Source organism: Dryobates pubescens, chromosome 25 (genome assembly GCF_014839835.1).
Source record: "Dryobates pubescens isolate bDryPub1 chromosome 25, bDryPub1.pri, whole genome shotgun sequence".
In the NCBI taxonomy this organism is placed as follows: Eukaryota; Metazoa; Chordata; class Aves; order Piciformes; family Picidae; genus Dryobates; species Dryobates pubescens.
This window is the reverse complement of record NC_071636.1, coordinates 14,177,087-14,192,341: the sequence shown is the minus strand read 5'-3', so window position 1 is coordinate 14,192,341 and position 15,255 is coordinate 14,177,087. Positions and strand designations below refer to the sequence as shown.

Sequence of the window (15,255 nt, the reverse complement as noted above, 5' to 3'; positions counted from 1 at the left end):
GACCAATGCGAAGCGGTGCTGATTTGGCGCTCAGTTTGAGTGGGGGGGGCTCGGGGCTGCCGCAGATTCTCCGTCGCTTCTCTGCTGCTCCCGCCCTGCCGCCATGTTCATCTCTGACTGCCGCCGGGAGTTTTACGACGTGATTGTCAACCAGGTGAGGGCTGCGGGCCGTGACCAGGGAGGGGATGGTGTCGTCCTGAGTATCCCGGAGGCGGCTGGAGTTGTCTTTCCTCAGGTCGCTCCCCGCAGGACGTGAGCAAGACCGGTGCCGGGACGTCCCGGGCTCTTCCGGCGGCTGCTGAGGCGCTGTAGCCTTGAGGCCGCGGGATTGTGAGAGGCGGTGATGCCCGGGGCCGCGGGCTGAAGGCGCGGGGAGCGGTGCTCTTCAGGAGGACGTAGGGCCCCGGGCCGCGCCGGGGCCGGCGGGCCCGCCGGTCGGCCCGGATTATAAAAATAGCCTCTCCGAGCCTGTCACGGTGTTGGGAACCCGCGCCAAAGCTGCTGCCAGTGCAACGAGGTCTCGTCAAAGGTTTCCTCCTCTCTCGCGAGTGCTTTGGGCATTCGTGTGGATCTTTTGTTTAACCAAGACATTTCTAGTTGTTTGCGATTGTTTGTTTGTTTTCTTTACGTAATTTTAACTGGTTTGATCTTGTTTGTCTGGATACTAAAGCTTTTATTCTTCCTTATCGGCGCTTGCTTCCTTATCTGGTTGGCTGCATTCATTTTTCACCCACAGTTTGTTTAGCTTTGTGCAGAGGGGGTGTGTATGCTGAAGTGATAAAGCTTTTGTTGGACAATCTTTTAGCGTTTCTACCCGTGAAACTGCGTTATGGATTGTGCAAATGAAAGCATTTCCCTCAACTTCTCTAACTGTGAGCAAAATCTAAAGAAAAGATAATAACCACCAGAAACCCAAAACACAAAAATACCTCCAGATAAACGTTTTTGCCTAAATCACGGTCACTTAAGGAGTTGCCTTGCTCCTCTTTTTGATGCAAATTTTCTTTAGCCAAAACTGTTTCAGATCCCGTATTGAAAACAGGCCTTCCTAGGCATGATGAAAATAGTTATAGGGCTGATAAACTTGGAACCTACATAACTATGTGTGGTTCATACCCATCTGAGTAGTTAGCTTTTCTCAAAGCAGCTGGCTGATTTTGGCTATGTGGAGTTTATTGTCCATATTTACAGGGATGCAAATCAGTTAATTTTGGTTGCGGCATCTATTCAGAAGCAATCCTGGTTTGTGATTACAATGATCTCTACGTAAATTTCATTCAAGATCAGACTCAGTGTGGCCCTGGGCAGCCTGAGCTAGTTGGAAGCGTCCCTGCTGACTGCAGGGACATTGGATGAGATGACTTTTGAGGGTCTTTTCCAACACAATGCAATCTGTAGATTTCTCTCTTGCTGGTCTCACAGTGATCTAGGCATTTCAAGTACCAGCATACTAGATTTAGTGCTCATGTCAATGTATTAATGCTGTTATCCCATAATTTTTTTGCAGCGTGTTCTCCTCCTTGTTGCTTCAGATGTGGATGCATTATGTGCTTGTAAAATACTCCAAGTAAGTCTTTATTCATTACCTCTGTAAATCTTACAGTCAAAGAAACAATGGCCTGGGATCCTCTTAATAGGAACTGGGGAAAGACTGAAGGTTTATTCTACTTTTGTAACTTGTTTTTTTCTATGAGTTATGACACTGAAAACTGCTAAGTCATACTCTGAAAGTTCATGAAGATTTGGCATTTGGAATATCTTGAAGATAGAGATTTGTGTGAGATAGAATTATAGTATGACACAGCATTGTAGAAGAGGTTGTTGCCCTTCACCTTTGCTAACAGCTCTGCTTCATTTCAGGCTTTGTTTCAATGTGACCACGTGCAATATACGCTTGTCCCAGTGTCTGGATGGCAAGAACTTGAGACTGCCTTTCTTGAGCATAAAGATCAGGTGAAAAACGCTGGACTCTATTTAAATTGTGGATCTTCTGATCTAGATGTGCACTTACCCCTTTCCCCAACTGAAATGTCTCATATTATTATTAGTTACCTCAAAACAGTGGTTAGATTTGAAGGTTAAAATTTAAGCTACCAGTTACAAACTTCTCAAGCTTCTGACATCATCTCACACTAATGTGCTATAATTTTGATGGAGCCAAATTAAGTTTGCAGACATTTATAATGACAATGCTGGTAGCATTGGGTGTCCCACAGCCCCAAATTTGGTGTTTTGTCTTACAATTTTTTTTCCTTCTCTAAGAAATGAAATACAAGTTTTAGCAATGATAATTGCTTTAGAGGTTGTAAACTGTTTTCAGTCTCCTATGTTTCCTGCTAATTTAAGTTAAAAACATTATGCCTTTTTTTTTTTTTCTCCTTTTTAACTTCTGACAACAGTTCAAATATTTTGTTCTCATTAACTGTGGTGCCAACGTTGACCTTTTGGAGATCTTGCAGCCTGAAGAAGACAGCTTTTTTTTCGTCTGTGACAGCCACAGACCAATCAATGTCGTGAATGCTTACAATGACACACAGGTAAATGCTTTTTTTTTTTGTCTGTAATAAAAAACTTTGCACAGTGTGGGGGTGGGGCAATGTTGTTTCTGTGTTTTGGAAACTTTGCAGTGCTAGCTGGTCTGTCAGGAAGCACTGTTAATGGATATTTGTACTAGGATTGCACATTATCAGAGAGAGAAAAAAAAATCTGCTTCAGCAATATAATATCTACTGTTGGCAGGGTGGTATTGTCACTAGTAAGGACCTGTTAATGCTCTTGCTATAAATCAAACTGCGACAAATCATATGATTCACATCCTCCAGAATGTGATGTGTGTCATCTCTCAGCAGGTAGCAACATGTACAGTTGGAATACTAAGCACAGATTATTTCACAGTGTGACTTTTAGCAGCCATAAAAAAAGAAGAGAATTCTTTCAGTGGTGCTGTAACAAAGAAATCATATTTTAGCTCCTATTTTGCCTAAATAATTGTCACAGAATGTTAGGGGCTGAAAGGGACCTTGAAAGATCATTTAGTCAAACCCCCCTGCCCCAGAGCACCTAGATCACACGTGAACACATCCAGATGAGTTTTGAATATCTCCAGAAAGGGAAGACTCCACAACCCCTCTGGGCAGCCTGTTCCAGTGTTCCATCACCCTCACAGTGAAAAATTTTTATTTGTGCTTCCATGGAACTTTCTATGCCACAACTTCCACCCAGTGCCCCTTGTTCTGTCATTGGGCATCACTGAGCAGAGCCCGGCTCCATCCTCTTGGCTCTCATCCTTTACATATTGATAAATATTGATGAGGTCACCCCTTAGTCTCCTTTTCTCCAAGCTAAAGAGTTGCAGCTCCCTCAGTCTCTCCTCATAAGGAAGATGTTCCACTCCCCTAATCGTTTTTGTGGCTCTGTGCTGGACTCTTTCAGTCAGTTCCCTGAGGTCTTTCCTGAACTGAGGGGCACAAAACTGGACACAGTACTCCAGATGTGGCCTCACCAAGGCAGAGTAAAGGGGGAGGAGAACCCCTCTTGACCTACTAGCCACATCCCTTCTAATACACCCCACGATGGCATTGGCCTTGGCCACAAGAGCACATGGTCAACCTCCCATCCACTAGGACCCTCAGATCCTTTTCCCCTTCACTGCTCTCCAATAGCTCAGTCCCCAACCTACACTGATACATGGGGTTCTTTCCCAGGTGCAAGACTCTACGCTTGCCCTTGTTGAATTTCACTAAATTTCTCCCTGCCCAGCTCCAGCCTAAGCCTTGCTGAATGGCAGCACAACCTTCCGGTGTGTCAGCCACTCCGCCCAGTTTTGTGTCATCCGCAAACTTGCTGACAGTGCTCTCTGTTCCCACATCCAGGTCAAATATGGTCTTCAAATTGAAAAGCAATGCTTTTGCTATGCCAGGAATTAATCACAGCTAAAATTGATTCAGTTTCTGTTACTGTTTCAAGTGTTCTCATTGGTCATTTGAAGTATGTTTTAATCACTAAATAAATAATGTATTTAAAGTACTTTTCTTTTTCCTTGCTAGATTAAGTTGTTAGTTAAACAAGATGATGATCTCGATGTTCCTGCTTATGATGATATCTTCAGAGACGAAGAGGATGAAGAAGAGGAGTCAGAAAATGAAAATGAGGAGTCGGAACCTTCAGAGAAGCGTAGACGTTTTGAGGAGGTGTGTTTCTGCTACTCTGTTATGAAAAGAAGGAAAATAAAACAGTTGTTATGTGTACTTTACACCATTTTATGTTCCATTAGATCACAAATTCAAGTGTAAGAGTTAAAAATAATCTATTATGACCAGTAGTGCTTCACATGCACAAAATGGGTTTATGTAAGAACCACACACAAATATTTTCTCTTTATAAAAACAGATGTTTTGAACTTGATGGTGTGCAATGCTGTCTGTGTAACTGACCTAACTATTTCTGTATACATACTCTGAACTTCTCAGTCTAGCAGTACAACTTCTTTAGAGACAAACTTTTGAAATGATTGTTTAATAAGAGAAGCTCACAAAGAATTTATCAATACAATTTTTGCTGGCCTTGTAGCAGTAATGTAACAAAAATATATTATGGTAGACACCAAATATTAAGTTTTCCATACATTATTTGTAGCATGTTTTTCTATTTACACCGTTCAAGGAAGGAAAAGCATGAGGCTAGAAATACTGAGGCAATTAAGTATATTGGCAAATTGTATATGTATTTGATTATATGTAATTGATTTTATTTTTCTGTTAATATTGTACATTTTTTCCCTACTGATCTATGAAATGTGCTAACTGAGCAAAAGCAGACAGCAGAAATTTAAAGGAGAATCTGTACATCCTGTACACAGAAGTTAATCTCAAATCTGTTAACTATTTCACAGAGGTCTTACAGTTCTCTCTGAGTTTGCAAGCTGCTGCTGCTGCTATTTACGAACCTTAAATATACAGCGAGTGACTCTCTTTCTGAGCTTCATTAATTATCTCTCTTTCTCCTCTCTGTCATTTTTCATGTTATAAAATGATGGGATGCAATGTTGCTCATTGTGAAAATACTGGGCCTCTTATTTGTGAAGGTGAGCAAGACTAATGCCAGCACAGAAAGATGCCATGACTTTAAATAGTGTATTCCTTGGAAAAGTGTTTGATAGTAATACTGTTCTCATTAGGCATCATTAATAAGAAAAAGTCTTCTTTTTAATGAAGGCTTTAATTAAAGTCTGTTTAATGAAGACTTAATTGTTAAAGTGTCTGGATAGGTACTTTGTTCCTAGCATTTTAACATCCAAATAAATTTGCAGGATGTGATTGAGAGAACAATGAAGAGGCGACAAAGGCGAGAATGGGAGGCACGCAGGTGTGTTTAACTTTTCTATCTTGTATCTCTTTTATTCTCTAATTAAAATCTTGTTAGGAATACAAAAACATGACATTGCACTGCTTGGTTTGCAAGATTCTTTAGCTCTAACTTTATTAAGAAAATGGAGATATGTATTTGCTGTATAAAAATAAGATCTGTGAATAGAGGGTAGCTGTAAATAGTGATTTCTACATTTGAGTAGCACTAGGTGCATTGCTTCACTTTTAAGGAGCTGTAGTATTCTGTCCTTATTCTTTTCTTCAGGTGAAATTGATGCTTCTGTTTTCTTCCTGTGCAATCTCACTGCTGTCACGAGGAATAAACAGGAACAAATGAGATTTAGAAAGTGAAATTTAAGGAATAGTAATTAAATACATGCTTCTTTTATGAGTGTATGTCAATGTGATTTTTCACATTGCTACTCACATCTAATAAAAACATAGTAATCTTTCTTCATCTCTCTGCCTTGCAGAAAAGCCTTAAATCAAAAGATCTAAATCTTTCTTCCTTACAGAAAAACAATTTGTAGCTCAAGTTACTTGGTTTTTAACTGCTAAAATGAAATTTAAATATTGTCTCACAATTCCTGGCCTGTGTTTTTAATTTGATTCTGTGATCATTTAATGACTTAGTCAAATGTGAGTTGTTGTTTCTCTTTTCTCCCTCTTTAGACGAGAAATTCTGTTTGATTATGAGCAATATGAATATCATGGGACCTCGGTAAGTATAAACTCTTCTCTGCCATAAAACACAAGGTGCCAATGTAGAGGCAATTGAAAAATACCTGATGTTATAATTATCTAAGAATTCTATACATTATCATAACATGGAAAACCAACAAGCTGTAACAATAGTCTTACTATATATAAGATATGTCGTATACATACGTACAAGTAGTTCTATGTAGCAATTTAATGCTTTCTGATTATGCACATCCAATTTTATCACTGATGAATTGGACAAATCACAGAAACAATACAGGTAGACTGGCAGACAACAGCCAAAACTGAGTCACAGTGGCAAATACAATGTTAGCAGTGAAGGAAAATGATAAACTAGAACTACTACCATTTTTGCTGTTTGATGCCATTAGTGTAGGCATTAAAAAAATGACAATAGTGTAATTTTTGTAGGTCCTGACACAACTATCTATGCAAAAAATACTTTCACAAAAAGACTTAATCATGTAGGGAGCTTTTTTGCCTTTTGAAGTGTCAGGATTTTTAAGACCTCAAACTGTTCTACCTGTCGTCTTGCCTTCGGTCTGATTATTTTTGTATTGTTAAGTGCTGCTTCATTTATAATGCAGGTTTGCATTATTGCTGCTTAGTGTCTTAGAAGGTGACACTGGCAGATTGTCAGTCAAGTGTGATTTCTAGGGCTTCAGTAGCAGCCTAATGCTTGGCAAATTTAACTGTGTTCATTTGTTTAATGAAATGAGAGTTCTCTGCTCATTTATCCTGTCTTTTTGCTTTGTTCTCATATAGTCTGCAATGGTGATGTTTGATCTGGCATGGATAATGTCTAAAGACTTGAATGACATGCTGTGGTATGTTTCCATTATCAACTTTTATAGGAGTTAGAAGCTTAAACCTATAGTAAAGAGATGCAAGATTTCCCCAGACTAGTTGATTTCAGTATGAGGTTGCAGTTTATTCTATGTCTGGAGCTGGAAGAGACATCTGTGTAGATTCACTACAAGCAACCAATAGATTCTGAGTGGGAAAAGGGTGGGTGGTACCATAAGTGTATGTCTGCTAAAAAAGGGAATAAATATATAACTTTGTAATTAACTTCTAGATACAGGTGGTGAACAGGGGTTCTGGCTTCTTCTGTTACATTCTGTTAAGTATCATCTGCTCTGCTGGTAACTTTTTTTTTTTCTTGCTTTGACTTCTTTTATTTTCCTTCCCAATTTTAGGTGGGCAATTGTTGGCCTCACAGATCAATGGGTCCAAGATAAAATCACTCAGTAAGAAAGATTATCTCAATTTATCCTTTTAAAAAATTATTTATCTATATACCTATCTACCTTTTAAATTTCATTTTTAGGAGTAACTAATAGCAATTAATAGAGATCAGGAAACGCGTGGAAATTAATATAATGCAAGATAATTAATAGACAGTGACATCAGTATCTTAATCATGGAATGTGATCTGATTCCTTCAAAAAATGGTAATACAAATCCAAAAAAGAGAGGTATTTTTCCTTTCTGCTGTTTAGAATTTTAAAATTAATTTTATTTTTCACAAAAGAAGGCTGGGGAGGGACTTCTCAGGATATCAGGTAGTGATAGGACTAGGGGGAATGGAATGAAGCTGAAGGTGGAGAGATTCAGGCTGGGTGTGAGGAGGAAGTTCTTCACCATGAGAGTGGTGAAGCCCTGGAATGGGTTGTTCAGGGAGGTGGTTGACGCCCCATCCCTGGAGGTGTTTAAGACCAGGCTGGATGAGGCTCTGGTCAGCCTGATCTAGTGTGGGGTGTCCCTGCCCGTGGCAGGGGGGTTGGAACTAGATGATCCTTGTGGTCCCTTCCAACCCTGACTGATACTATGATACTATGATTAATCACTTCTGATACAGGAAGGAAGAAATGGTGTTTAATGTAGATTACCTAAATAGGACCTTGATAAAGTTCTATTCAAGGGTAAAAAAAACTGTGTATGCCCTGTATCTTGTATGTGGTGCTGAGGGAATGTGGTTCAGTGCTTGATTGATGCTTGGACTTGATGATGTTAAAGGTCTCTTCCAATCAAAGTGGCACTCTGATCTCCCAACTTCAGTTTCAGTTTTAGTTAATGAGTTTCAAATTTTCTCCTTTTTTTAACTGACCTTTTATTTCCTACTGGATAGCATCAAAATTCTGGTAGTAAACACGGGGGCTGTAATTCTGCTGTTCTTTTGTTACAAAAATGCACTGATGTTTTTAAGATGATAAATTGAATAAGTAACTAATTTAATTTGCCTGTCTGTATTGGTTTTATTTGAGCTTTAATGGCTTGGGTGTATGGCTGAATGTTGACTGTGTTTTATCAAGCTGGGGTTTTTTAAAGATATATCTGTAGTTTTCATGTTGCTGTCTGTCCAATGTGTAATCTTTAGGAAGCAATTTTTTTGTTCTCATGATTAGGTATAAAAATACACAGGAAGAAAGTGATGTAACATGTTTGTCTTTGCTTAAGAATGAAGTATGTGACTGATATTGGAATCCTGCAGCGGCACGTCTCTCGCCATAACCACCGCAACGAGGATGAAGAAAACTCTCTGTCGATCGATTGCATGCGAATAGCATTTGAGTATGAGTATCCTTGCATAAGAGCTGGGGGAAATGACCTCTACCCACTCGGTGAAACCCTTCTGGATTTTTATCTAGGGAGGAAAAACAAAAATCCCAGCATCATCTCTCTTGCTGAGAAGGGAATTAAAAGCAATGCAAATTTGAATGTTTTGTTGAAGGTGAATCCCTCTTCCAGCAGCCCATGTGGCTTCAGTTCAGCTTAACCTTTCAGGATTAGTTACAAGCCAGTGTTGCTCCTCTTGTGTTACATGCACCTGTAGCTTTGAACTGTATCTTATGTAGGACAAGGATGCAACTTATAAGGGCTGAAGACTGAAGTATTAGTGGAGGAGTTTTGTTACTTTGTGACTTCAAATGCTCTCTGTGTTTATGACTTTTTCCTTAATTCCCCTTCAGTCTGCGCCTGGCACTCTACCAGCACTGGTCTTTATATGAAAGTCTGTGTAACACTTCATATACCTCTGCTAGCCTTAAGCTTTGGTCTGTGCAAGGGCAGAAGAGGCTCCAGGAGTTTTTAGCTGACATGGGGTGAGTTACAAAAATGCATATCTCTATGAAGGATCAATTTTTTTTCAATGAATTATGGGGAAATATTGGTAATATAGCTTGTGAGTACCCAGCTAGTTAGTTTTCAAATGATTGTGAGGCTCTAAGTGGGTTGCAGTGTCTTTTTGAGTTGAGTTATACAGCTTGTGCCTTGATGTATGAGGAATACTTCAGCTATGTGCCTTTATGGATTAGTAGATTAGTAAGTAAACTGCTTTCTCAAGTCCATCCTCAATGATTAAAGAAAAAAAAGCAAACAAACTTAGTCAGAGTTAACTTCCTAAATGATCCCATATTGAGAACACCTTACAAAAGGAAGACAAAGTATCTGTTTCTTCTGGCATGCCTATCAACATGTTATTTTCCTTTTGTTTTTAGTTTACCTTTGAAGCAAGTGAAACAGAAATTTAATTCCATGGACATGTCCCTGAAAGAAAACCTTCGGGAGATGATTGAAGAATCGGCAAACAAGTTTGGGTAAATTGTTTGAAACACAAATGTTTTGTCTGAAAATACTTTTCAATAAAGTTCAAATATTTTGCGATGAGGACTGTACAATATCATGTTTTTAGATTGATAAAGTAATAGTAGGCTCATTGTAAATGTTAGGGTATGATTTGTATTTATGCTCTTTACTTGTAGAGAGGAGATGGCCAGGTCAGTGATGATAATGTTCACAATCTGTAGTGATTTTATTCCATTTTGCAGAATGAAGGATTTGAGAGTTCAGACCTTCAGCATTCACTTTGGTTTTAAGAACAAGTTCTCAGCAAGTGATATAGTGTATGCAACAGCTTCTCTCATGGAGAATATAGAGGAAGGAGGGCCTGAAACAACTAATTTCATTAAAGCTTTGGACAGTCTCTCCAGGTACTGAAAAAATGTCTCCTTATTCTTTTATAATTTTAGTTAGAGAACATGGGTCACCTATCTAAAGGAAGCATTGATGCTTGATAAGACAGTGAGGAAAAACGACAATATCCCTCTGAACAGTGTTTAGATTATCCTTTTGTGTGAAAAGCTTTATTTATATACGAAAGTTTCTGGGTTTATTCTTTACTTTGCAGAGGTAACCTGGACAAACTGCACCAAGGACTGGACCTAGCCAAAAAGCAGCTACGTGCCATTCAGCAGACAGTTGCCAGCTGTATTTGCACCAACCTTGTTATTTCTCAGGGGCCTTTTCTCTATTGTTCTCTCATGGAGGTCAGAATTCTAGTTTTTGGCTCTCTCATTTGGCTGTCTTGTAGTTGAATAACAGTGTTTTCCTAACTGTCTGACTCAGTAAGAATGACTCTGTCAGAACCTATTTATCTCTACCATGCTGTCCTCTGATGGGTCAATACTGACATCCACTCTGAACTTCCCAAAGGAAGAATCAGTTCTCTCAGTGGGGGAAAGGCTTCATTATGAAGTCAAGTGAAGGAACTTGGACTTCTCTTTTGTAATGGTTCTTTTCAGTGCCCTTTGGGTCACACAAAACTTTAGACTTGTCAGTAGATATTAAAGTGAAATAAGAATCATCTTGGAATGTAATTGAAATGCTTTTTCTTATTCTAGGGCACACCCGATGTGAAGCTGTTTTCCAAACCAGTGTCTCTGTGCCTGCTTAGTAAATACTTACTCAAGTCTTTTGTTTGCTCTGTAAGTAAATCAAAAGCTTTTTGACTAACTAACTTCTGGCCTGTGCGGTAATTACTGTTCTGTTGGATATTTGCAGTTTATTAAAGTACATAATGAAAAATGGAAATGTTAATAATGTTTTTTTCTGATAACTGGTTGGATAATTTTAGCACATCTGTGAATGCTGCCCTAGCAAAGCTATCTTTGTAGCATTAGAGTGTAAATATCTTAGTAGCGAAAAATCTTTGTGTAGTTGTACGTTTTGAGGGATCTTATCACTAAATATGTAACCTGACATTAAAAAAGTGCCATGTTGTAGGACCAGTAATTGTCACCTAAAGATTTCTCTCTCTGTTTAAATAAAATCCTTTGATCATTACCATTAACATAGCTGAAATTAGATCACATTCAACTTTTGAGCTATTAGTTACCCAGTTCAGAGAACAACCAAGTTTTAAGATTGAGAAGTGCCAGTGAGCACTTCTTAATTTGTAGATTACATCTATAGTGGTCCATCTGTGTCAGATTGCATCTGTCTGTGCTCATTTTGACAGTCCTGAGTTTTGTCTAACAAAGAGGCTTTCTGACTTGCAGACAAAAAACAAGCGTTGTAAATTGCTGCCACTGATAATGGCTGCACCCATGGATGTGGAACAAGGAACTGTGATCATGGTGGGAATTCCTCCAGAGACACAAAGCTCTGACAAAAAGAAGTAAGCATGTTGTTTAACAGCTCCTACTAAAGGCTATCTGTAGACTTTTCCTGTCTCTGAAGAAAAAAATATCTTTCCTGTATTTAGCACTGAACCTGTTGACTTGAAGTAGTATTCATAAAAAAATCTTATGGTATGCAAGAGAAAAGTTACTAAGAAAGAGGCTGCAGATCTTCCCTAGCTTCCTTACAAGGATTTTTTTTTTCTCCTTCTCAAGTATCTCTGTCTTAAAAGAAGGAAATAGTTCATTATGTAACAATCTTGTAATGTAAGGAGTTTTGTACTTGAATAAGTGTGGGTTGTGTTGAGTACATGGCACATGAAAAACCCCTAGCCAACATTTTCCGTTCTCAGCAAGGAAGAAGTCCCAGACCTTAGTAAATATCTCCTTTCCTGTGATGCTTATGGATTTTTCTGTTCATCTTCTAGCTTTTTTGGGAGAGCATTCGAGAAAGCTGCAGACAGTACCAGTTCTAGGACGCTGCACAACCATTTTGACATGTCAAGTGAGTAACGCTGCCTACTGCTTGTGTCAGTCACCACAGAGCCCTTTAGGGGTCACTGTTTGCACGGCCTCCATAAAACATAACGGCTGTAGACAATGTACTCTTTGTGTATGTCTTAGATGCAAACATCGGGGTAGGGGGTGTGATGAATTATTCCTGAGTCTAGGATAAACACAAACATTATTTGTCAGTCTTTTTCTAAGTGCTGTCTTGGGCAGAAATTATTAACTTGCTAAGCAGAGGCTTTCATATCTTTTGGAGGCCGAACTACATTTTTCACAGAGCAAGGATTTTCATATGTGCACTTCAGTGCAAAATCTATGAGGTTATCTATGAGAGTTTCTGTATTTAGCAGCCAAATGACGTATGGTATTGATGTTTTGAGATGCATTCTTTATTGTTTGTTTGAAAAATGAGATACTTATACAACAAGATTTTCCTATCTTTGCACGTGCTTACAAAAGAGGCTGATTTTAACGACGCAAAGAAGCAGTCTGAGATTTAAAAAGTGGCTCCTCCTACATGTAGGGAGCACCTAGAAAGCAGTTAGCTGGACTCTAGGAGCAAAATAAACAATATGATTTGCATTTTGTCCAAATAAATAGGTTTTTCCTTCTTCAAGTTGATTAAGAATATAAATAAGTATATTTGGAATTTATATTCAGTGTGACATCTGATATGTCTTACACTTGCTTACATTTTGTGCTCTAATATTTCATATTTTAGTCATTGAACTGAAAACAGAAGACAGGAGCAAGTTTCTGGATGCACTCATTTCTCTCTTGTCCTAATGGTAAGACAAAGAGGGTTCATTCAAATAGTAATTACAAATCAAGTCAGTAACCACATGGCATTTGTATATTACCTGTAGGATGTTCTCAGCAACTTCTAGTGAAATACTAATTGAAGATAAGAGTTTCTTACAAAGACAGGTGTGGGGGTTTTGGGAAGGAGGCAGACAATGTACAAGCAGAATATTGATTATTTTATTTTTTTCTCCTTCAGAGATTTATTAAAGATGATGGCTTGTTTGAGATCACAATGGAATCTTGGCCATTTCAGTGTTGTTCTTGGCTTTAATTGTAGTGTAGAACTGCAGCAGTGTAGGTTGTAGCCTATATTAGTGTGTAGTTTTTATCAGGGATAAAGATGGGGATATAAGACTTGATTTGTAGTTGTGACTGTTAGCTTTAAACTAGTTCAAAGTCTGTTTTAAAGCTACTTTAGGGCAAGACAGATTTTACTGTAGATCTGATGAAACTGTCAAATTGTCTTGAAGATTCACTGCTTTTCAATGATGAACTACTTTTATTGGTTTGTGTTCACTTATTCAGCAGTGATGGGTGGGGATAGCTTGCTTTCTCCCAGAGAAGAAAAGCCCTACATTATTTTGTATAGTCTGTTCAGAGAACCTATAAGACAATTTCAAGTTATACAAAGTACCTCATGGCTTTTTCATGCCTATGTAAAGATTTGGCCATTATTGTTAACATGTGAAGTAACCTCACAAGATTCTAATCCTCATGGCATATGTCCAAACGCAAAGGGTTAAGAGGAAGACTCTAACAGCCTATGAATGTTGGCAGTCCTAGCCAAATGACAATCTGATTTACCTTTTTTTCAAGGGGTACCAAAGCTGTAATTTCTTTTTTCTCCTGTTCACTCAGAGGTTTGAAGCAGTGGGTCAATAGCTGCAATTGTTTGCTAGACAACATAGTCATGCATGGCTTTCAAGGCTTTTACATCTGTTGTGTCTTTACACTCTGGCTCTAGCAGGAGTTTGGGCTCGATGATCTTTCCAGGCCCCTTCCAATCCCTAACATTCTGTGATTCTGATTGTTTCAGTTTTGTCTTCTGCCTTTATTTGAGTGATGGGTTTTGGCTCCTTGTGCTGGAAGTTGAGGATCAGACGCTCTGAAGTTTCTTTTGGATCTTCCAAAGTTCATGGTGCTGCAGTTGTGATGTATTGCCTTGCTTTATCTTAAATGTACCTGTACAGGCTTGGACTGTTGGTTTTATGGTTTTGGGAGGTCAAAAGAATTTTAACATTAGCATACAAATATTGAACATGGCTTCTTGGTAAACATCCCATGCTTGCAGTGGAAGAAGTGTCAACCAGGACTATTAGCAGATTGGACTTCTGTTTGTCAAACCTGGTTTTATTAGTAGACTTGCTCTTGTGATGTGTAGTTGTTGGCTAATAACAAAAGAAAATAGGTTTTGAAGAAGTTCAGTATTCATTTTGCCATTATACTGCCATTCAAATGTTCTTTTTAAATGCTCCTGAGTACTTTTTATTTATTCATCTTTTTAACAAGAAAATTTGAAACTTTCCTTGAATTTCTAGAAGGTTGAAAGCGATTTTAGTACTATCAGGTTGAGCTCTTGTACTTTAGTTGAAATAACTGTTGTTGAGAGAGGTTTTAAGATTTTAGGGCTTTTTAAATCTAAGTACTGAGAAACTGCCAAATACCTAAAGAAAAAAAAATGGGGAATTCTGCATTTTTAGCCATCCATTAGGACCCTGTGTGGACACCTGTAGCTTGGCTTTGGGAGGCATTTTCCTGGGAAGAGCCTAAAATACTGTGATAATTGTGTGTGGACTGCAGTGTTGTCAATATTGCAGACTAGCTTAATCCTGTTCCATAACAGAGCTTTCATTTCACTTTGGTTGTACGAAATGGTCTGGTTTGTCTGACTTCACCTGTAGTGCATTGGCTGTTTGCCTGAATTCTGTGTGAGTTCCTTGTTTTCATGTATTATAATGAATATGTAAAGGTTATGTATTTTTGTGGCATACTTTGTACAGATTTTTAATACAGGTTAATTTAATATTAAATGTGATTGAAATGTAGCCACCAGCAACGCTAATTAAACTATATATTTTTATTCAAACAAAAGTTTTGGGGCATTGGGTTATTTGTTTTGGGGTGTCCTGGGTTAACATAGGCTGCTCTCACAAGCCCCTCTCTCTCCACACAGACAGGATGGAAAGTAACAAAAAAACTGTGTTGAGATGGAGAGTTTTACTGGAACTGATCCAATGCATGATTACCTTTTAGCCTATTTGCACAAATGCACACAAAATGCAGAAGCAGCAGCAGAAGCCTTTGATTAAAAAGGTTCCCCTCATCCAAGCACACAGAAGCCCCCCTGGCAGAAAAAGAGCAACAGCCCAAACCCTGAAACCAGAAGCAGCAAT

The 15,255-nt window shown here is 38.6% G+C and overlaps 1 protein-coding gene across 1 annotated transcript; it reads left to right on the top strand.

Moving 5' to 3' along the window:
• The first annotated feature begins 103 nt into the window (after positions 1 to 103).
• CDC45 (cell division cycle 45) lies at positions 104 to 14,183 on the top strand. Its single transcript, XM_054173016.1, has 19 exons — positions 104 to 154; positions 1,508 to 1,567; positions 1,861 to 1,953; positions 2,400 to 2,537; positions 4,047 to 4,190; positions 5,309 to 5,364; positions 6,039 to 6,087; positions 6,855 to 6,916; positions 7,289 to 7,339; positions 8,550 to 8,669; positions 9,062 to 9,193; positions 9,590 to 9,688; positions 9,920 to 10,081; positions 10,279 to 10,417; positions 10,772 to 10,855; positions 11,429 to 11,547; positions 11,977 to 12,053; positions 12,780 to 12,846; positions 13,899 to 14,183. The coding sequence occupies exons 1-18, from the start codon at positions 104 to 106 to the stop codon at positions 12,842 to 12,844; spliced, it is 1,701 nt and encodes a 566-aa protein (XP_054028991.1). The 3' UTR covers positions 12,845 to 12,846; positions 13,899 to 14,183.
• Positions 14,184 to 15,255: the final 1,072 nt, after the last annotated feature.

Excerpts from the sequence above, each read along its gene's own strand:
- CDC45 (XM_054173016.1), top strand. The coding sequence starts at position 104 with ATGTTCATCTCTGACTGCCGCCGGGAGTTTTACGACGTGATTGTCAAC. Across the intron at positions 8,670-9,061 it reads CGAATAGCATTTGAGTATGA|TCTGCGCCTGGCACTCTACC; the intron begins GTATCCTTGCAT and ends ATTCCCCTTCAG. Across the intron at positions 10,856-11,428 it reads TCAAGTCTTTTGTTTGCTCT|ACAAAAAACAAGCGTTGTAA; the intron begins GTAAGTAAATCA and ends TCTGACTTGCAG.